Source organism: Pteronotus mesoamericanus, unplaced genomic scaffold (assembly GCF_021234165.1).
Source record: "Pteronotus mesoamericanus isolate MK-2021 breed Mesoamerican mustached bat unplaced genomic scaffold, CSHL_Meso_final contig_105, whole genome shotgun sequence".
Classification (NCBI taxonomy): Eukaryota; Metazoa; Chordata; class Mammalia; order Chiroptera; family Mormoopidae; genus Pteronotus; species Pteronotus mesoamericanus.
This window is the reverse complement of record NW_026555006.1, coordinates 12,386,921-12,409,099: the sequence shown is the minus strand read 5'-3', so window position 1 is coordinate 12,409,099 and position 22,179 is coordinate 12,386,921. Positions and strand designations below refer to the sequence as shown.

The window sequence follows — 22,179 nt, the reverse complement described above, 5'->3', positions numbered from 1 at the left end:
CAGTGACTATACCCTTTTACACTCCCACCAGCAATGTTTGAGGGTTTTAATTTCTCCAGATCCTTGCTAACACTTGTTATTGTCCTCTTTTTGATTATAGACATACAAATGAGTGTGAAGTTGGCATTTATTTTATTGTGGTTATTGATTTGCATTTCCCTAATGATTAGTGATGTTTTTCTTGAGCTTATTGACCATTCTCAGATCTTGTTTGTTGAGATATCTGTTCAGATCATTTACTCATTTTTAAATTGGATTATTTATCTTGTTTTGAGGTATAAGTGTTCTTTATATATTCTGTATACAAGTCTTATATATATATGATTTGCAAATATTTTTTCCCTTTCTGGTTTTTCATGTTACTAATGGTGAATTTTTAAGCATATTTTTAATTTTATTGAAGTCAAATTAATCAGATTTTTTATGGATCATTATTTTGGCATTGTAGCTAAGACTGTTTAATTCATGGTTGAGAAAATTTCCTTCTCTGATTCATTCTACAAGTTTATATAGTTTTAGCTCTTACATTTAGGCTTATGATCCATTTTGCATTAACTTTTGTGCATGGTCTGGAGTGAGAATCTAAATTAATTTTTTTTTTTTTTTTGCATGGGAATTTTCTGTTGTTGAAACACTTTCTGAAAAGACTGTCCTTGTCTCATTGATTTGCCTTGGTACATTTGTCAGATAACTGTTGACCATAGTGTAAGAGTTTATTTGTTTTCTTTTTTTTCTTTATTGATTTTAGAGAGAGAGAGAAAAAAGGAAGGGGTGGGGGTGACTGAGAGAGATCGATCCATTTGTTGTTCCACTCATTTATGTGCCCTGACCTGGGATTGAACCTGCAGCCTTGGAGTATTGGGATGATGCTCTAACTAACTGAGCTACCTGGCCAGGGCTTAAGAGTTTATTTCTGATACTAAGTTCTGTTTCATTGATCTGTATGTCTGTCCTTACCACATCGTCTTAATTACTAGTACTCTGTAGTAAATTTTGAAATCTGGAAGTGTAAGTTGTCCAACTTCTAATTTTTTTTTCAAAGTTGTTTTCTCTGTTCTGAATTTTTTGCATTTTCTGAAATATTTGGGGATCAATATCAAAATAAACTTTGTTCATTTTGAGTCTTTCAAATGTATGAACACAGACTGTTTCTTCATATAATATATCTTATTTGAGTTCTCTCAGCAAAGATTAAGTTTTTAGGATATAATTCTGTACTTCTTTTGTTAAACATGTTTCTAAGTACAGGATCCATCAGATGGAATGCCTGCCTGTGTGTGGTAGGTAGGGTAATAATCTGGGTGTAATAATTTATAGTTTTAATTTGAACATTTCACCTAAAATGTCATATGGTGTGCTTGAGTGTGATACTGTTATGTTACAGAATTACAATCTTATGATTTTGTAATAAAAGAGTTTGTAATAAAAAAGGGGTGTTATTTGTGCCAGACCTTGTATTTTATTGTTTTTGATGTTTTCATGAATGGAATTAAAAAATTATTTTTGGTTTGTTCATTGCTAGTGTATAGAAATATACACGTAGTTGATTTTTGAATAGTGAGCTTGTATCCTCTGATCTTGCTGAATTCATTGATTCTAGTGGCTTTTTTTACTGGATTTCTTAAGATTGGATTATCTTAAAAGTAATCTATCTGAGTAAAGGTAAATTTCTTTTAAAAATTTTATTAGCAAGGACTCATGGACAAAACCAAAGGGGAAGAGCTGAGGGAGGGAAGGAGGGAGGGGGCAAGGGAAAGTGGTGGGGGGTAGGCAGAGACAAATGTATTTGAAAAAATAAATTTAAAAAAAGATTTTATTGATTTATTTTTTAGAGAGAGGGAAAGAGAGGGAGAAAGAGAGGGAGAGAATCATCGATGTGAGAGAGAAACCTTAATTTGTTGCCTCTCATCATCCTGGTGCCGTGATCAGGATGAACGCACAACTCTGGCATGTGCCCTGACTGGGAATCAAACCCACAATCTTTTGCTTTGTGTGACGATGCCTAACCATCTGAGCCCTACTGGTCTGAGCAGTAAAGATAGTTTTATTTCTTCCTTTCCAATCTGAATTCCTTTAATTTCTCTCCTTTTCTCCTTTTCCTCCTTTTCCCCTTGCACAGGCTAGAACCTGCAGCGCAATGTTCAGTAGAAGTGGTGAGAGCAGACGTTCTTGCTTTCTTTCCATTCTAAGAAGAAAGCATTCAGACTTTCAGCATTAAGTATGCTGTTACTTGTAGACATGCTATAGAAAAGGGAGGGAGGGGACAAAGATTTGAGAAGTATTTAAGAGTTAGAACGAATCTAGCAATTAATTTTATATATAGTTTCAGCATGATATAATTTGAACATTTGTGGGTAAGAAGATTCTGGCTTCATTTTTATGAAGGAGGGTGGAATTGAAGATAAATTTATCTCCTTTTGGGAGGACTGACTTTTTCCAGTAGAGGTTCCCCCCTCAGTGTTCTTTTTAAGTTGTCAATTTCAGATGTGTTAATTTTTCAAAATGCTAAATTTTTGAATTCTTTTTCAGTGCAGTTATAATTTAGTATGTTCCATGAAATGAGGGAGCAATATTTTCATCATGTTTTAGGTGAAGAAACTGAGATATAGTGAAATGCTGTAGACCAGACCGATGGCGACATCCAAGTCTCTTTATTTAATAGTGTTTTCTAAATCTTGACTTAAATGTTATCCCAAAATAGTGTCAGTTGGGATATACGAGTCATCTGACATTTTTTATTCTCCCCCAAAAGGAGCTATACTTAAATGTTAAGTGTATTATATACAAGGACTATTTCTGTTCTTTGGTTTCACAAACCACCCCATATATGTTTTCGTTTTCTTTGGGCCTTTAGTGGTTACTGGTCCACTCTGGACCTAAATTCCTAAAGAGTTTAACACAGGAGAACTTATAAGTGGCACAAAGTGGCCTCAGTTGGGAGTTTCAGTTAGCCATCCCTGAAAGGTAGGAGACATCATAACAGTGATACTAGTCATTGCAGTGTTCCTATTAATATGTCAGTATGTAAAGTAGACATTTTCCCTGGGTGAATTTAACTAATCTCACAGGCTAGGTTTTGAAGAATAGAGAAATCATTAATATGAACTATAGCTACAGTCATTTACCTTTGGAAATTTGTTGCCATGGAAAAAAGCCTTAGGAGCTTTAAGGATCTGAATTCAAACCCTGACTCTACCTTTCAAAATAAACTTGGGAGAGTTACTTTATTTTTGAAGTTTATCTAAAAATACCATTTTTTTCTGATTATAAAATAATATATAGTGCTGCAGAACATATGGAAATATAAAAGGCCCAAAAAAGAAAATGAAAAATTACTCATAATTTTTGATTTAGATAAAAATCTGCCATAATGAAATTTGTATTCCAGTGGTGATCTTTGCAAAAACTAGAAATAGCCTAAATGTCTGCCAGTAGGGACTGGCTAAATATGTTCCAGATTATCTATTACAGAAAAAAATGAAGGCAAGCATTGTTAAGAGTGGGGCTCTAAGTTCAGATCTTGGTTTTATTCATTATTGGCTATATGACCTTAACCTCTTGAAACTTCAATATCCTGATATAGTAGTGCCTACTTAATAGGGTTGTTCTGAAGGGTAAGTAAATGAGGTGTAACAAATGTAGCATTTTGCACATTGTGTGGCAGATTGTAAGTGCTTGGTAAATATTGCTGGAGTATTATTATTATTATTATTATTATTATTATTATGTGCTGATATGGAAAGATTTCCAAGATATATTAAGTGTAAGATGTAGGTATCAAGAAAATGTTATTGTACAATGTCATATATGGATATTAAAAAATGAGGATTTTTTTATGCATACACACACACACACACACACACACACACACACAGAGATATATACACATCTTTTTCTTTGTAGGATACCTAAGAAAATATTAAGTGGTTACATTTGGGGAATAGAACTGGGAATTTGAAGTGGTAGAAGTGGTAGAGAGATACATCTTTTGTTTTTACCTTTTTGTGAAATTTCAGTTTATTAATGTCATGCACATATTTTATTTATTTTTTTAAAAGATACCTTTATCAAGTTTTCTTTGTCTTTTCTTCGTATTGAAAAATCTATTTTGCTTCTCAGAGTGACTTTATTTGCATAATCATAGAGTTTGAAAGTAGTTCTGGAACCAGTTCTTTGCAGAGATGTTAAATACACATTAGGGACTATTTTGAGATACATAAACATTTTATATGTCTTGTTAAAGAATTGTTTAAAAAACACCATGGCTAATATGGCTCAGTGGATTGAGCACCGGACTGTGACCCAAAGGATCGCCAGTTGGATTCCCAGTCAGGGTACAAGCTGGTTTGCAGGACAGGTCCCCACTAGTGGCGCTTGAGAGGCAACTGCACATTGATATTTCTCTCCCTCTCTTTCTCCATCCCTTCTTTTCTGTCTAAAAATAAATGAAATCTTTAATAAAATTGTTAAAAGTAAGTTTCAATAGTAGCTTTTTATCTTACCAGTTAACACATGGGATAATAATTATGTCAGCTATGCTCTTAAAAAACTATATAAAAATAAATTTACAAATAAAAAAATAAAGAAAACGTTATACATTGAGAAATCTTGTGTGGATTCAGATTCCTAACTGCCCCCCTCCCCCCAGCAAATGTTTACCTATTTGACAGTAATAGATAAAAAAGCATACATTCTTTTCCTTTTCTAATCAATTAGAAACCAACTATACTTATAGACAAGTTTACTGTAAAAAGCATTTGGAAATTTCATATACAATGTAGTCTCTAAATTATTAATTACTGTTACCTTTTTTCTCTCTCTACTCTTACACCTGTCTTTATTTCTCTTTCTCTTCCTCCCTCCCTCCCTCCCTCCCTCCTTCCCTCCAAGAAGCTCACATCACTTGTTCCATTCTAGCACTCTTATTGAACTACTTTTTGAGGGGAGGAACTGTGGATTTCTCTTCTCTTTATTCCCATTTAGGACTTTAGCTTTTTAAACCTTTTCTGAAGTATGTGTTAGGCACTCTGATAAAGGGTGCAAGGGTAAATAAGGTGATGACCTACTTTTAATTACTGAGTTCTTTGCAAGAGATAGATTTCAAAAACAATTTGATAGATGCCATGATTAAGGTATTGTTCACTTATCACAATGAGGTAGAAAAGAGGCACCAGACCGAGTTAAAGAATATATAGGGTGGGGCAAAAGTCAGTTTGCAGTTGTGAATACACAAAACACAGTTTATTCTTGTATTATTTATTGATTATTGTTATTTTCCATACAAACAACTGTATACTGACTTTTGCCACACCCTTTATTAAATGGCAGACATTAACTTGCTTTGAGACATTTATACAAAGTAAGAGACAGTGCAGCATACTGCAATCAGAAGTGAAGTTTCCTTGTCCTCATATTACTCAAGGAGGTTGCAAAGATGCCCTGAAGAGTGAGAGGGTGCAGGCCTCAGCAGCCAAATTCTTGGTACTTCACTGTACCTTTTTCTTTTCCACCAAATTTTGTAACTGAGAGTTGCATCACCACTATTCCAGAAAAACTGACTGCAATTTATGTGCTTCTTTTTAAGAAAGTGTTTACAAACTGGGTTTTCCTTCTGTTGAAGTCAACCTCTATGTCTACGAGGCCAGATTCATCTTATACCACGATGGAAAGCCGTCTATCTAAACTAGCCTCCTAGAAGCTCCATTTCTCTGAATGCATATGGATTAACACAGAGTGAGTGCTTTGAAAGTGCAAAGAAGGGTCCAGCCAAGTGAAACAAAACACAAATAAAGGCAGTGCTTTGTAGAGGCCATCATATTCTGATTGAAGGGTATCTGCCCCTTCTGTACTTCATATTAATATTTAATTTGCTAGTTTTCTTCATTAAGGCAGACTAATGATACCTGAAGAGTTTAAGCTAAATTACAAATATCATTGGTGTGTCTAAAATATAAGAACTCTAATACTAATACTATTTTCATACATTAAAAAAAGCAAGAATTCTTAATTATGTAATACCTTACTTGTGTTCAAATTTCTCATTATCCCCAGAAATGTTTTTTATACTGGTTTCTTCAAACCAGGATCCAAGAACCATTTGCTGCATTTAGTTATATCTAAGTCTTATTTTCCCTTTTAAATATACTTAAATTTTCAATCTGGTCTTTTTTATATTAAAACTTAACCATCAGCCTGTCTTCCCTCTTCCCTCCCTCCTTCCCTTCCTCCCTTCCTCCCTCTCTTCCTTCCTTCCTTCCCTCCCCACCCCATCCTTCCTTGCCCTCTTCTTCCTCTTACTCTCACTTTCACAGATTTGTTGAAGAGACTTGACAAATAGAATGAGCTGCCTTCTGGTTTTAGTCTGATTGCTTCCTTTGGTATTAACTTGTTACATTATTCTCTGTATTCTCTGTAAACTGGATCTTAGATGTACAGGTTTGATTCAATTCAGGTTAAGGATTTTGGACACAAATACTTAGGTGATACAATGTTGCATTACTTTAATCAGTTATTCCCTCCCTCCCTTCCTTCCTTCTTTCCCTCCCTTTAATACCAATGATAGAACTCTGATTCAACTATCAATTACCAGTCTTTGACTTGGATAGTCACAGCACTGGGCTGTCAGCTGTTTTTTATCCTTTTTGGGGGGAGGGCTTTTTAGTTAGCCATTTTTTTTTTTTTTTTTTGCCTTGTCTTTGATATACTTCCTTACCTGGTGTATTCTGTGGTATATTGTCTTTCACTTCTTCCCTGACTTATATCTGAGATATAAACAGTGCCAATTCGAGGAGATCTCATACTCTTTTTTGACATGTTACAGCGCATCTATTTTTTGTGATCTAATAAGAGTAGCACAACTAAACCCTTTATTTTAGTCTAAATTCTCCTTATTCACCTTTGCTCAGGCTGACTGAAGACGAGAGAGCCCCAGGTTGACCTGGGGTCATTCTGGAAGTCATGGTTGGATGGGGTATCTGCATGTGAGAGGAGATTAGAGGAAAGGTTAAATGCAACTTAAGTTTCCCTCAGGATATGTGTTCTTTTTTGGTCATTTCCAACATCCTATGGTAAAGGGACTGGCCTTAGTGAGTGATTTCTTTTGTGAAAACTCTAATGCATGTTCACATAGTGAGGGAACTGGTAGAAATGGAGAGAGTTAATAAGGAGAGAAATAGATCAAATATTGGATCATGTTCTTTTTTAAGGAGAAGAAGGTATTGGGGTATAATTTAAGAGCATAAGTAATTATGGGATTTTTGACCTACTCTTCTTTTTACTTGGGGTAGATATTATTAGCTTATTAGAAGTAAAAGAGACTTTCTTATTGCTTTATTATATGAGCTATCACTAGGTATAACAAAAATTATTATCAGGAAAAGTAATCTATGATAAAGGATTTCACTTGTTATCCGAAACTATATTTATGCATCACATTTCTTGTCTTGCATACTCTGGGCCATTGGATGGTTAAGAGATACTATGTGTTATTTGGGAAAATTTTCCTCATTACCATTTAATGAAATATTTTCATTCAGAGGATCTCAGTGTAAATATATCCCTTGCCTAGGTTCCAGATATTATTGCTATTATAGCTCAGTTTGGAAATGGTTCTTATTTTCAATTATTAACTGATTTTCTTTTTTGGGAAAATCATGTCATATAGAAATAAGATAAATATTTGTAATGAGGATTATTTATGTATGTCTGCTATTAAGCAAAAGATTGTGTCTTTTTGAAATAGTCATTTAAGTTTCACTTCTTAACATCTTCTGAAATCAGGGTATATATATTCCAATTAATTGGTGGTGTAAATGGTTAATTGGCAAGGCTTTTCTTTCTTAGCTGTACATGAAGTAATGGTACCTCTGAACAATTAGTGACATTCATGAATTTGATGAAATATGGTAATTTACAATTCAGATTACTCATGGCTTTGCTCCAGAAACACTGAAGTAGTGCCTAGGTTGGTAGATTGAGTTGAGTATTGAGTAACACTGAGGAAGATAGACATAGCAAGGAAATATACAAGAGGAGAAGTGGGAAAAGGATTATATAAAAAATCTGGATAATTTTTAGAAAATGAGATTGTCTAGAAACTCAGCTGGAGATTCAAATGGAGGCCAAGATGTTCAGGGCTCTGAATTCAAACATAAGCTTCAAAACACTTCAGAACAAAAGTATCATCAAGCTTGTCCAGAAACTAGGCCATGAAGCCTGTTTCACTTTATGTGTGATGGAAATGATAGTAAGAAAGTAGAATTTATTCTTTGAAAAAGAATGAAAGAACCGAAGGCAAGTTTTATAAAATTAAGTGGCTAGTTAATTGATGATCATAGGGCAGAGCTTAGGTATTGACATCAGGAAAATAATTTCACAAAATCTGTGGATAGTAGTCTTTATTTTGTATTGTTGAGTTACAGTTTTACTGAATAGAAATATTACTAATGTGAGAAGGTTGTTTATTTACTGGATTTAGGACTCACTGAGTTTTGGTTTATAGTTTTATGGAATCTAAGGAATATAGAGATTAATGAGCTATCAAGTCATTTAAATGTCTAAAATATTTTTGTTTTAGATATACTATTTAAGTAAATTTATTATACCATTATGCCCGGAAGTGTCAACATCCAGCCTGAAATTGTGGAACTTCTAAACTCTAATCCTGATTCAGATAAAGACTATCTGTCAAGTTATGTTATGCTAACGACTTGGAGGTTTACTTCATTTGTAAATAAGTTCAATAATACTATATATTTCACAGGGCTAAACAATCACCTGTTTTGAGTGCTATTTGCTAAATATTTTAGAGAAACAAAATAAATGAAACCATTGCCTCTATTTATATAGACCATAAATGAAATATGGAAAAAAAAAAAACCAGGAGGAAAATGCAAGTGAGGTTATGATCAAAGCTCTAAGGGTTTTAAAGAAGCGTGGTATTATTTTTAGTTGTAGTGAGTCAAGAAGTTTGTATGGAGGTCTTGGCATTTGAGTTTTACCCTTAAAACTAATTTAGAACTGAATTTGTCAAGATAGCAGAGAAATAGCATTCTAGGAAACAATTTATGTTCAATGACAAGATTTTGGGAAAGGATATGTAAGGCTATAAATGTGATTAGGGTCAGACTGTGGAAAGCCAGTAATGCCAGAATGTAAGGATTTTTTTATTAAGTAATAACAGAGTAATTTTCAGGAGCATAAATGAAGAGCTAGTAATATTAGAAAGGAAAATTAATTTTGTATCCTTAAAATATATACACTTTAATATATATATCTTCTCATAGCTTCCAGCTCTATTATAAGCCAACATATATTCCCTGAAATACCATATACAAAAAAAAAAAAAAAAAAAAAGAAACAAAAACCCTTATGTAATAAGCTGGCTGTCAGTCTTTACCCCACATTGGCATTATAAAGATATTCAATTGATATCTTAGGAATTTATAGCCTTCTTGCTGAGATTTTGGTGTTCTTCCAATGAATCTTTAATATACTTACCTTCCTCCCATTTTAAACCTAGGTTGTTTTATTTTAAAAATAATAAGTATTTGCTTTCTTTGTTACAGAACTGTGGCTGCTGAAGTTAGGAAGCAGATCTCTGGACAATACAGTGGCTCTCCTCAACTGCTTAAAAACCTCAACATTGTTGGCAATATATCCCACCATACCACAGTAAGTAGCTTACTGCAAACATGGTAGGTTACTGGCATATTACTGACTAGGCCATGAAAAAAATAGTGGAAAGAGAAGAGCCAGTAAGATTGTGCTGCACCACTAGTTTCATAACCTTATTTGTTATTACTTCACTTTTTCCTGAAATTTGAATTGGAGAAGAGTGTCATAGAAGTGTTGATTTCCTAGTCAATTCTGAAACTACATTCAGGATTTAATGAACTCTGGAATTTTAACTTTGTTTTTATGCCATTAACTTGATGAAATTGGAATAGTTTTCTTATAGAATCTTGACTTTTGGATTTTATGTTTGCTTCCCTGTAGACTTATTTCTCTTATCTCTTGTTCTTTCTGTAACTGATTAGATTGTTTGCAGTTTCTCCCTCCTAGACTTGTTTTTCTATCTCTGTATTTCCTGCACTGATTACATTCCATTCAACTTTCTTTTGAACAGCTTTATTGAGATTTAATTCACATACCATACAATTCACCCATTTAATTTACAATTCAGTGGATTTAATATATTTGTAGATATGTGCGACTAGTCACAGTCAATTTAGAACACTTTTATCACCTCAAAAAGAAACCTTTTTAGCTATCACCCTTTAACCCTCTTTCCCCCAGCCCAAAACAACTCCTAATTAAATGCCAGAAGTTTTGACAGCACATTGGAAAGGATTGAAAGAAATCTTAACACTAAACACGTCAGCCAAAATTCCAACGCAGTGATTGCTCAAGTTAGACAAATTCACTCATTGCCTATGAGAGATTTTGTAGAGCTTCACTACTGCTTCTCTTTGTCACCCTTTAACCCTGCTTACTGCTCCATCACACACTCTCTCTTAATAAAATTGTGTTGCAGTTCCCTCCCTTTTGTTGGTAAATACAGGCTCTTTCTTTGGGGTCTTGCAAAATAAATTACAGTTGTAAGCAGCTTATCAGGACATCCCAAGACTACCCGAGGCAGCTGTCTCCCCAGGGGCTTCAGAAGAATGGAGATAGTTGTAGCAAAGATAAATTTGTTTCCTTGATCCAAGTCTAGCTGACACTGCACCTAGAAAGCCAGTGACCTTCTCTAAGAGTTATGAAAATGAGATCATTTATCCTCTATATGATTTAGTGTTTTTAAGAGAGTGTTTATAGCTTCCTATCTTACACTCATTCTTGATATGGTTGGTCATTCTTTGAGGAAAGATTAATTTTGAATTAGACATCTGTCAGGACTCCCAACTTTTTTGTCATTATTTTCATTGAGTATTCTGTGATACTTTAAATCCTAAATGGAATATTGCCCTCAAAATGATACCTGGGTAGAGAAGCATGGACTTAAGTTTTTGAAAAATGCTCATTTAAAAGTATTTTATCTATCTACCCAACTACCTGATGGTAAAATATACATAACATAAAGTTTACCATTTTACCCATTTCTAAATGTATAATTTAGTGGCACTAAGTATATTCACAATGTTGTGCTACTATTGCCACTATCACCATTATCCTTTCCCAGAACTTTTTTATTATTCCAAACTGAAACCCTATACCTTTTAAACTCCCTATTATCCTCTCCTCTCAATCCCTGGTAAACCTCTAATTTCTATCTCTGTGAAATTGTCTGTTTTATGTTCCTTATATAAATGGAATCAGAAAATATTTGTCTTTTTGTATCTGGTTTATTTCAGTCAGTATCATGTCTTCAGGGTTCATCCATATTGTAACATGCATTAGAATTTCATTCCTTTTTAAGGCTGAATAATATGTCATTATGTGTATATATCATGTTTTGTTTATCCATTCATTTGTTGATAGATTGTTTCCACCCATACCCTTTCGCTATGGGTAATGATGTTGCTATGAAGATGAGTGTGCAAAATCTGCTTAAGTTTTTATTTCAATTCGACTAGAAGTTGAATTGGTGGATCAAATGGTAATTCTGTGTTTTTTGGTATTTTTTGTAGAACACCAGACTGTTTTCTACAACATTTTACATTTCGACCAGCAATGCACAAAGCTTCCAATTTCTCCATATCCTCTCCTATATTTGTTGTTTTCCATTAAAAAAAATACTAGCCATCATAATGGGTGTGAAGTAGTATCTCATGTTTTTGATTTTGCATTTCCCTCATCCCATATGTTTTATGTTGTATTTTTATTTAGTTTAATATATTTTTAAAATTTAATTTTTTACACTTCTTCTATGACTCATGGATTATTTGGAAGTGTATTGTTTTGTGTCCAAGTGTTTGGAGATTTTCCTCTTATCTTTCTGTTGCTAATTTCTAGTTTGATTACATTATGGTTAGAGAACACACTGTATAGTTTTGTTTTATTTTCTTAATTTGTTAAGACTTGTTTTACGGGTCAGAATATGGTCCAGGTTGGCATATGATTTTTTGGCTTTATTTTTGAAGTATTTTGTTGCCATTGAGTGGACTGTTTTATAAATGTCTATTAGATCCTTCCAGTTAGTAATGCGTTTGAGCTTTACCATATCCTTGTTGATTTTCTGTCTGATTGTGTTTCAGTTGTTAAGATAAACATCTTGACATCAACTATGATTGTAGTTATGTCTTATTTCTCCTTTTATATCAGTTATTATGTTCTTCACATACTTTCTAGCTCTGTTGTTTAGTACATACACATTTAAGATTGCTGTGTTTTCTTGGTGGATCATACCTGCTATCATCAGGTAATGTCCCTCTTTATATAATGCTTTTTTTCCTTCTGAAGCCTACTTTATTTGGTAATAATGTAGCCACTTCTGCTTTCTTTCGATTATGTATGCATGGTAGATCTTTTTCCATCCTTTTATTTTCAATCTCTTTGTAGTGCCTTATTTGAAGTGAGTTTTTGTATATCGTACATGAAAATCGCATTTAAAGTCTGTTCTGCTAGTCTCTTATTATTATTATTTTTTTTGGGTGGATATAGATCTTTTAAATACAGTGTTACTACTGTTTTGCTCGGGCTTTAATCTCTCATCTTCATTTTTGATTGTTCCTCTGTTTTATTTTTCTTGTTCGAATATTTTTTAGAATTCCACTTTGATTTATTTATGGTATTGTTCAGTGTATACCTTTGTGTAGCCTTTTTAGTGGTTGCATAAGATATTAAATTGTATATCCATATCACATTACTGATGTTGACATTTTATGCATTTGAGTGGAGTGTAAAAGTTTTCTGTACCTTTTTGTCCCTTTACCCTGTGGGTAGTATGTTATATATAGGCCTCCTCTGACACTGCCCAAGCAATAAGGGGAAGAGGTGCCTTGTTATTACTGAGTGAGAGTGGGTGTCCAGATTCCCTATGTGGTCTCCAATGACACTGGGTGGGGGGCTCATTACTTCCCAGTACATATGAAAATCTCAGCTCCTGACTCTGACTTTCCTGGCACTATGCTGGTTGGAGTGTTAGGATGCCTTATTACAGTTTGGTGAGGGTGAAGTCTGAAGTCCAGCTTCTCATTTGGCCTTTACTAGTATGGATATGACTGGGACCACAGTTTTTCATGTGGTGTTTAGCTGGAGTAGAGTGGTTATTGCCTAACAATTTCTATTGCGGTAGGCTGCCCCTTTCTTGGACCTTTTGGCTGGGGAGAACAGGCTTTTGTTTTGTTGGGCCTTTTTTCCTCCTGTGCTCCTTGGTGTTTCTGGGTGGTGGGTTTCTTTAGCTCCAAGTCTGGAGTATATAAGGCAAAAAGAAATTGTGTCATTCCTTGGCCTCAAGGTTGCTGCTGGCCTGCCTTTTTCTCTCCACTTTTTGGAATCTTCTTATGTTTATTTCATATATAATGTCTCACGTTTGCTGTTGTGATTAGTGGGAAGAATAGGGAAAAAAGTATGTCTAATCCATAGTCCCACAAGTGGAAGTACCTCCTAATGACTATTTAAAAAATATATTTATTTTTTTTTAGCCCTTGCTGGTGTGGCTCAGTGGGTAGAATGCAGCCTGAGAACGAAAAGGTCACTGGGTAGATTCTGGCCAACATACGCCTGGGTTGCAGGCCAGGTCCCCGGTTGGGAGCGTGCGGGAGGCAACTGATCCATGTATTTCTCGCACATTGATGTTTCCCTCCCTCTCCTTCTCTGTCGCTCTTCTCTCTGTCCGTTTGTCTGTCTGTCTGTCTATCTATCTATCTATCTATCTATCTATATCTATTATTTATTTTTTAAGATTTTATGCTTATAGAGGAAAACCCATGAATTTTAGAGCTTGAAGACTCAGTTTTAAATTTTGCTCTATTTTGTATATTAAAACCCATAAATATGTAAATATTTAAATAAATTTATTATCTCTGAGGAAAAAAACTGTTCTATCATTTTGTGGCTATTTTATTTCCAGAAGTTGTTTAACTTTTTGAGTACAAATGCCTTTATTGTAGAATTAAAATAGTAATTATCTCTGCCTTATAGGGTTTGGGTAGTTTTAAATGAGAAAACATAATGATAATAATAATAGCTACTCTCTTTTGAGTGTTTATAATGTGCTGGTCTTTCATTATTTAACTTATATCTTTAAAATGTTGTTGCTTTACCTATTACTAGTTGTTCAGTTCAAGAAGTATAGATTAAAGCAACTTCTTTTTAGTTACACATACCTGCACAGAGAGGCAGTTCTCAGTGTTTTTACCCAATTAAGCATCTTGAAAAATAACACAATTTTATTTTCATCAGTCCACATCTGCACATTTATTATATAGCCCTTCATAGATTTGCCTGAATATTTTTCTTTCTTGAATCAGGAAAAAAAGGCGGGTGTCTTAACGAAAAGTATACTTTCAACTTGGCTAAGGAATGCCCTAAATATTCTATTATTACTAATAGATTTTTTTAATAGGGTCTGTGTACTAGTTTACTTTGGCTGCTGTGATAAAGCACCACAAACTGAGTGGTTTTAAACAAAGGAAACTTATTTGCTCACAGCGCTGAAGTCCAGAAGTCTGAAATGTGCATCAATGGCCAGAAGTCAAAGTTTTGGCAAGGCCACGCTGCCTTTGGAGGAGCTAAGGAGAATTAGTTTCTTGCCTTTTCCAGATTCTGGTGGCTGCGTGTAACTGCATCACTTCCTTCTTTAAGGCTAGAATCTTCAGATCTCTTTTTGCTCTGTCTTCATGTGGTTTTCTCTGTGTGGCCCAGCTTTCCGTCTGTCTTCATATAAGAATGTATATGGTTGCATTTGACTTGCTCAGATAATTCATGGTAATGTCCATATTATATAGATCATATCTTTTATTTTTTATCTCATTTTTTAAAGATTTTATTTATTTATTTTTAGAGAGAGGGGAAGGGAGGGAGAAAGAGAGAGAGAGACAAACATCAATGTGTGGTTGCCTCTCATAAGCCCCCAACCGGGGACCTGACCCACAACCCAGGCATGTGCCCTGACTGGGAATTGAACTGGTGACCCTTTGGCTTGCAGATCAGCACTCAATCCATTGAGCCACACCAGCCAGGGCTTTTATCTCAGTTTTTTACCATCATAGGTCCATGGATTGGTATGTGGAAATCTTTTGGAGGTCCATTTTTCGCCATGCCTTAGTCTGTTTATATATTTTTACTAGGATAATCAGTAGTAGCAACAAATAAAATTAAGGCACTGTTTAGAAACTTAGCAAAATTCCAAGATTTTAAAGAAAAAAAGAATTCCTTCAATGAACATTTTGTCACTGTGTGAAGTATTATAAAACTGTTAATGATCGTTACTGGCTTTCCATGAAAGGTATGGGTAAAGTCTAAGCAAGAGGATTAAAGAGAGTATAACCCAAAACATGAAGGCGTATTAGAAGGTCAATACCTTGTGGTTTTATTTCACTGTATCTGTTGAAAATTTAGAAATAACCAGGATAAGCCATATTATATTTTTAGAAACAACTTTTTTTTTGCTTAAAGTTGTAAAATTCCTCCTCCCTTCCCCCTTTCTAAAGGTGCCCCTTACGGAAGCAGTAGATCCAGTGGATTTGGAAGATTACCTCACTACTCATCCTTTAGCGGTGGATTCTGGGCCTTTAAGGGATTTGATTGAATTCCCTCCAGATGATATCGAAGTTGTTTATAGTCCTAGGGACTGCAGAACCCTTGTTTCAGCTGTACCTGAAGAAAGGTAAGGGCATATTTACCTATTTTTGGTTTCCGTGCAGCTACAGAAAGGCTACCTTCCATTATTTGAGTTATATCCTCTCTTATGGCGGGGTCATTTCCTGTTATACAAACAAGAACTGTAGCAACCAAATTCACCAACAGCAGTGCTTTCTTGTCTAAATTACAAATGTGTTTTCTTTTTTAAACTAGTGAAATGGATCCACATGTTAGAGATTGTATAAGAAGTTATACAGAAGATTGGGCAATTGTGATCAGAAAGTAAGTTATATGTTTATTATAACATTTAAAAATACTGAGTAGGATCAATAAATGGATTAAGGTAAATTAATAATTATTATGAGACCTATGAATTTATTTAAACAGCTGAAGAAGCAAAAGAAGAACCTATTATATAGATGTCTTTTTTTAGGAGTTCCACAATTACTTTTACTAACTCATAAAATAATAGATTTGTGGGGAAAGTATTTCTATATTATCATGGATCACTAATAACTAATAGTATATAATGGTAATGATTTGTAGTCTAATTCTTTTGAGAAATTATTGATACATATTGATGAATAATTTTATTATTCAAAAATAATCCAATGTATTGAAATTTAAATAGTAAGTTAAATTTAATAGCCAGTTTTCCAGATCAAGCTGTTCGAAACTTCATTACCTTTTATTAACTACATTTTTACAGGTCTTTGATCTGTACATTTAATCAGGTAAATATTTATAAAAAATAATGTTTTATTCTACCATGAAATTTATTTTTCTAATGGATGGTATTGACAATAACATCAGATTAAGAAATAAAATAGACTCCTATAAATATGTTGCCAGCAACACAGAGTTGTGGGCCCCCTCAGTGCCGCTGAGTCCTAACCACTGTGGCCTGGGTTTTGAGGGCTAATGCCCTCAGGACACTGCCCGCTGATCCCTATCTGCTCTCCCTGTGTAAATTTATGGAGAAACATGAATGGATAACAACAGAAAATGTACTGGAACAGTGGGCATCAGCAATTTTTCACAGGAAGCTTTGGGAGATGTTGTTCACTGTAGTCTGCCTGAAGCTGGGGCAAAATTGAGCAAACAAGTTGATTTTGGTGCTTTGGAAAGTGTGAAAGCTGCTAGTGAACTCTGTTCTTCTCTATCAGGAGAGGTAACTGAAATTAATGAAGCTCTTGCAGAAAATCCAGGACTTGTCAACAAATCTTGTTGTGAAGACGGTTTGCAATCAAGATGACACTGAGTAACCCTTCTCAACTAGATGAACTAATGAGTGAAGAAGCATATGAGAAATACATAAAATCCATTGAAAATGGAACCCCTAAATAAAGTAGCATGAAAAAATTGATCTAGTGTAGTTGTCTTAAATCAATGGTAGATAGAAGACTTAAAATAACAACTTTTAGTAATACCAATGGAAAAAGAAACAACAGTGATGCTACTGGAAGAAAATACCCCTTAACTTTCTAATGATTGTAGATAAATACAGTATGCATCTTTTTACAAAACCCTACAATTTTTAGGTGAGGCTACAGTTAATATTCAGAATTCCGGAATTATCTATGGTAAATTCTAGTTATCAAAATTATGTAATTCAAGGATAAGATTATTATCATGAATCTTATATAATATTGTGAATTGCTTACATCTGTCTCTGGATTTGGGTTACAATACTTAGTGATATTGCCATTGTAAATAACTGGCAGTGGAGAAAATTTTTGTAGCCCTTACAGTGTCAGATGATGATTAATACTGTCTTAATTTTGTAATATAATGTGTCTGCTGGTGCTCTTTTTATGCAATGAAACAACAGCCTTGCAGGAAAACAAGAAAGTTTAATAATGAAACACTCAACTTCAAAGAAAACTATGTTTTCTTTGCCAGTTTGCATAATTAAGAGAAGAGTCTTCATATGAAACTTTTAAACCTTATTTTATTTTTTTAAAGGAAATGATGACTAAGTAGTGGAGAATTATATTATGATGTTTTCTGTTGTGAAGTAAATTGTATTCGTTTGTACTAATGGTGATGTAACCATTGCATATTGTTTTGCCCTTATAGCTGCTGATAGCTGCTGTCCTTTTTTTTTTTTTAAAGATTTTATTTATTTTTAGAGAGGGGAAGGGAGGGAGAAAGAGTGGGAGAGAAACATCAGTGTGTGGTTGCCTCTTTTGTGCCCCCTACTGGGAACCTGGTCTGCAACCCAGGCATGTGCCTTGACTGGGAATTGAACCTGCAACCCTTTGATTCACAGGCCAGCACTCAATCTACTGAACCATACTAGCCAGGGCTGTAGCTGCTGTCTTGTTTCCCTAAGTTTAATATTGTGCTAAGCATCACTCTTGGGGATACTGCTGACATGCTTTTTAGTTTTAGTGTTACCTAATAAAAGCACAGGCTGCTACTCTTTATAAAGAAGAGCTGTTTTTATGAACTTACAATTTTCATCAGTATTTCAATAGCCAGGTTTTAGACATTAGTGCTAAAAACTGTTCCTATGTCAGATAACAGAAAAGTCTTTACCTCTATGCATGTATGTTGGGAACTTATAATCACATATCTTAATAAAAAGACATTAGTTATAAAATATATTAACCTAGAAGCATGGAATCTACTACTCAATTTTTCTTTTACAAAGCCCCTCCCCTTCCTTCCCCTTTCTACTTTTTATCTTTAGAAAGAGAAGAATGGGGAGGGAGAAAGAGAAGTAGAGAAACATCAATCTTGTATGTTCCCCAACCTGGGATGAAATCTGCGACCCAGGCATGTTCCCTGACGGGGAATCAAACTGGTGGGATGATGATGCTCAACCGACTAAGCCGCACATTGGTCAGGGCTCTACTACTTAATTCTAATTATGGGGTTGCTGTCCTTGATTTAGGCAAGAGGGGAAGACAGTTAACATTTATGGGTACTAACTATGTGCTGGTCATTTTATTGGGCACTTTATATTCATCTCATTTAAAATTCCAACAGAGTAGTAGCTTAAGCTCAGAGTAATTAGGTAAAATTTTTGAGGTCCCACAGCCAGATAGTGAGATAGCCAGATTAGAACAGGGCATCAGATTCTAAAGCTTATATACATTTTTTGTTATACTAGATATTATTTATTATCTGTAATGGTAAATGAAAGACAAAAAAGGATACTTTTGATAGATTAGAAGTTTTAAAGTATTCCTGAGAGAAGAGAGATGTCATTGGAACATAAGAGAAACCATAGTACAGAATAATTTAAGAAGATATATGCAAAAAAAATGTGTATATATCCATATATATATATATATATATATGACACTGTACACTACAGGGTTGGGCAAAAGTAGATCTACAGTTGTTTGCATGGAAAACAACAAATAATACAAGAATAAACTTTTCATGTACTCACAACTATAAACCTATTTTAGCCCCATTCTGTATTTAGTATTTTAAGCTCAGAAGGAGCGAATACAAGCAAAGGAAGAGGGGTCCGGGGTAACTATTGGACATTATTTTACTTTGAAACCCCCTGTACCATGTGTGCACAGCTGTGGCAACAATGGTATCTGCCTTTTTAAAGCATGATAATTCTAGAGGCTTGAGTTGATAGTATAATGCCCAGGGAGGGCAAACCTTGGAAGAACATGGAGCCCTTATACCCAGAAGTCTAGGTACTGGCAGACTGCCTGTCAGCATGATTTTCCTCTTCTCTACAAGTACTGGATGTGGATGGGGTTGAGCAAATACAGTATTTCCAGACAGATATGGGGATACAAATTCAAAAATAACTATGGAACCCAGAATTGCCAACTATTTGATGAAAACTATTGCATTTGGAAAAGAATGATCAAACTACAAATAAAAACTGACAGTCATGAAACAGTTAATAGACTACATATCCAGACACATAAGTATAATTAAAATCTTCAAAAAGATGTGAATGAATATGGTAACCAGACAAATTATCAACTACTTATCTTTAAAAATTAAAATTTTGTTCAGTGAAAAAATATTAAAAACTCAGCAGATGGGCTATAACTGTGGCAGAAGAGTGGAACAGATGAAGCCACAAATTTTCCTCAATTCAGCACAAAGGATAAAGGAACAGGAAATACTTCATTTATTTATTCATTCAATAAGTACTTACTAAGAGTCTTGTATGTGCCAGACACTATACTAAGCAGTGATGATAAAACAATCAGCAAAGCTAACTCCCTGCCCTTATGGAGCTTACATTCTAGTTAGGGATAAAGGCAATGAACAATAAACAAACACAGATAAATATATACTAAATGTGGTGGATATAATTCTTGCAGAGAAAAAAGTAGGTGAGGGGGATAGGGCGAGCTGAGAAGAAGGGCTAACTCCTCTACTTAATATAAGTAATCAGAAGAGGCTTTACTGAAAAAGATGGATTTGAGCAAAGACCTGAAGGAGTTAAGGGGGTGAGCCCTTTGTGTATCTGGGAGAAGCGTGTATTAGAGGGAAGAACAGTACATGCAAAGGCTTCGTATTGGAACCATGCTAGGAACGTTCTGGGAATAGCAGAGAGGTCAGTGTGACTGGAACAGAATAAATGAGGGTGAGAATGTCAAGATAGGAGGTCATAGAAATGGTAGTGTACGGGGGGGCTGATGGGTAGTCATGTAGAGCCTTATAGCAATGGAGCAGAGGACAGAATGGTAATATATAAAGGAGTATTAATGGTGAATCATGTTGTTCTCCTCAGCTCTCTTGAATTTTAAACTGTCAGCTTTTAAGAACATGAAGGAGGTAGTCCTGACCAGTGTGGCTCAGCTGCTTGGGTGCTGTCCTGCAAAGGGAAGGGTTGTGGGTTTGATTTTCAGTCAGCCCACATCCATGGGCTGCGGCCTGCCCCTGGTCAGAGTGTGTGCAAGGAGCAACCAACCAATGGATGTTTCCCTCTCACATCGATGTTTCTCCCGCTCTCTTTCTACCTCCCTTGCCCTCTCTAAAAATAAACAGACAAAATCTTAACAAAAAAGAAGATAAAGGAGGCAGAATGGAACACTATTATTGTTTATTAGAGCAGTTTAGATATGCAAAATCACAAATTAAGGCACTCTAAACATTTCATGAAAGGTTAAAACATCTGTTTCTGCATAATACCTTTCATGTTACTATTTGGAGTGCTTTTATCTTAGTTCTTCCAGAGAAAAATGGTTTCTTTTATTTTGTGATTGTGCCATGATGTGAATGTCGTGTAGCTTCTATTTTTTTACCTCCCAAAGGAATATCCATTTTATTTTACTTGAATTTGAGCAAGGAAGCACTGTTACAAATAATGCAAGCATAGAACGCTACCTTCAGCGCAACTTGCGGAATGCTTCTTACGGCCACATTCCATGGCTCTCTACAAAGCTAGGTGCTCGGCTGGCACTTGCTGATGGTGACAGTGGTTTGAATGGTGGCACTAATAACAATAATGATTATAAATAACAGTGTAGCTTCTATTTTAATATCTTTAGCAACAAGGCACTATGGAAATTATTCATATCATATTTGATTCTTTAATATTTCATCAATTGTCTGAAAGCAAGAACCATATCATCCTCTGGTAATCATAATTTTTTTTTTGCTTCAATTAGCAGTTTACCCTGTTTGACTGTATGAGGTATGAACAGTACTTGCTCTTTGATCTTAGTGTCTCTCTTTGATGTTTTTGGATATTAGGTTGTTAGGAAATACCGTAACATTAAGAGTGTAACCATATATGTTAATATACGTATACAGTGATGTAGATCACCTTTTTATTTTAAAAGTCTGCAGCTGTAGGTTGGTTAAGATTTTTTATACCTAATGAGATATAGCAAAAATAATTTGGCTCTGTGAAATTTTAAGATGCAATGATTTATATCTATTTTTTGCCTTTTAAAATTTTATATTGTTATGAATGCAATATATATTTTCTTCTCCCTCATTTTATTCTTTAATGTGGCTTTCCAGCCTTTCTTTTTAATGATCTATTCTCTGAATTGAAAGAAACATTTCTTTTTAATTTTTAATTTTTAATTTATTTTTTCTGTCACCATTTATCCCCCTTATACCTTCTTCCACATGCCCCGCTCGCCCGCCCCCTCCCTCAGTCACCACATTGTTGTCCATGAGTTCTTTCTCTTTTGTTTTTCATTTTTGCTCAGTCCCTCCACCCCAAGTCCTTCCCACTTCCCTTGTGGCTGTCAGCCTGGTCTCTGTGAGTCTGTCTCTAATTTGCTTATTAGTTCAGTTTGTTCATTAAATTCCATCTATCTTTAAATTATATATATATGGCTGTCTTAAAAAGAAGGAGAATATGATTTACTTCTGGAAATTTATAATCTGCTCTGTAGTTGGATTAAAAGAGCTTTGAGTGGAAGTTTTCTTAAACCTCTAGTTAAATGTTTAGCACACTCAAAACTGCTAGAATATATCTTCATTATA

General features: G+C 34.6%; 1 protein-coding gene across 8 annotated transcripts in view; it reads left to right on the top strand.

The window, feature by feature from the left end:
* Window positions 1-22,179, top strand: part of DOCK7 (dedicator of cytokinesis 7) — a 198,004-nt gene that overhangs the window by 12,293 nt on the left and 163,532 nt on the right. For all 8 annotated transcript variants that reach the window (XM_054574129.1, XM_054574119.1, XM_054574110.1 and 5 more), the window contains exons 2-4: window positions 9,567-9,672; window positions 15,594-15,769; window positions 15,958-16,026. In XM_054574129.1, coding sequence (XP_054430104.1) covers window positions 9,567-9,672; window positions 15,594-15,769; window positions 15,958-16,026 — 351 coding nt within the window. The remainder of the gene's footprint in view (window positions 1-9,566; window positions 9,673-15,593; window positions 15,770-15,957; window positions 16,027-22,179) is intronic.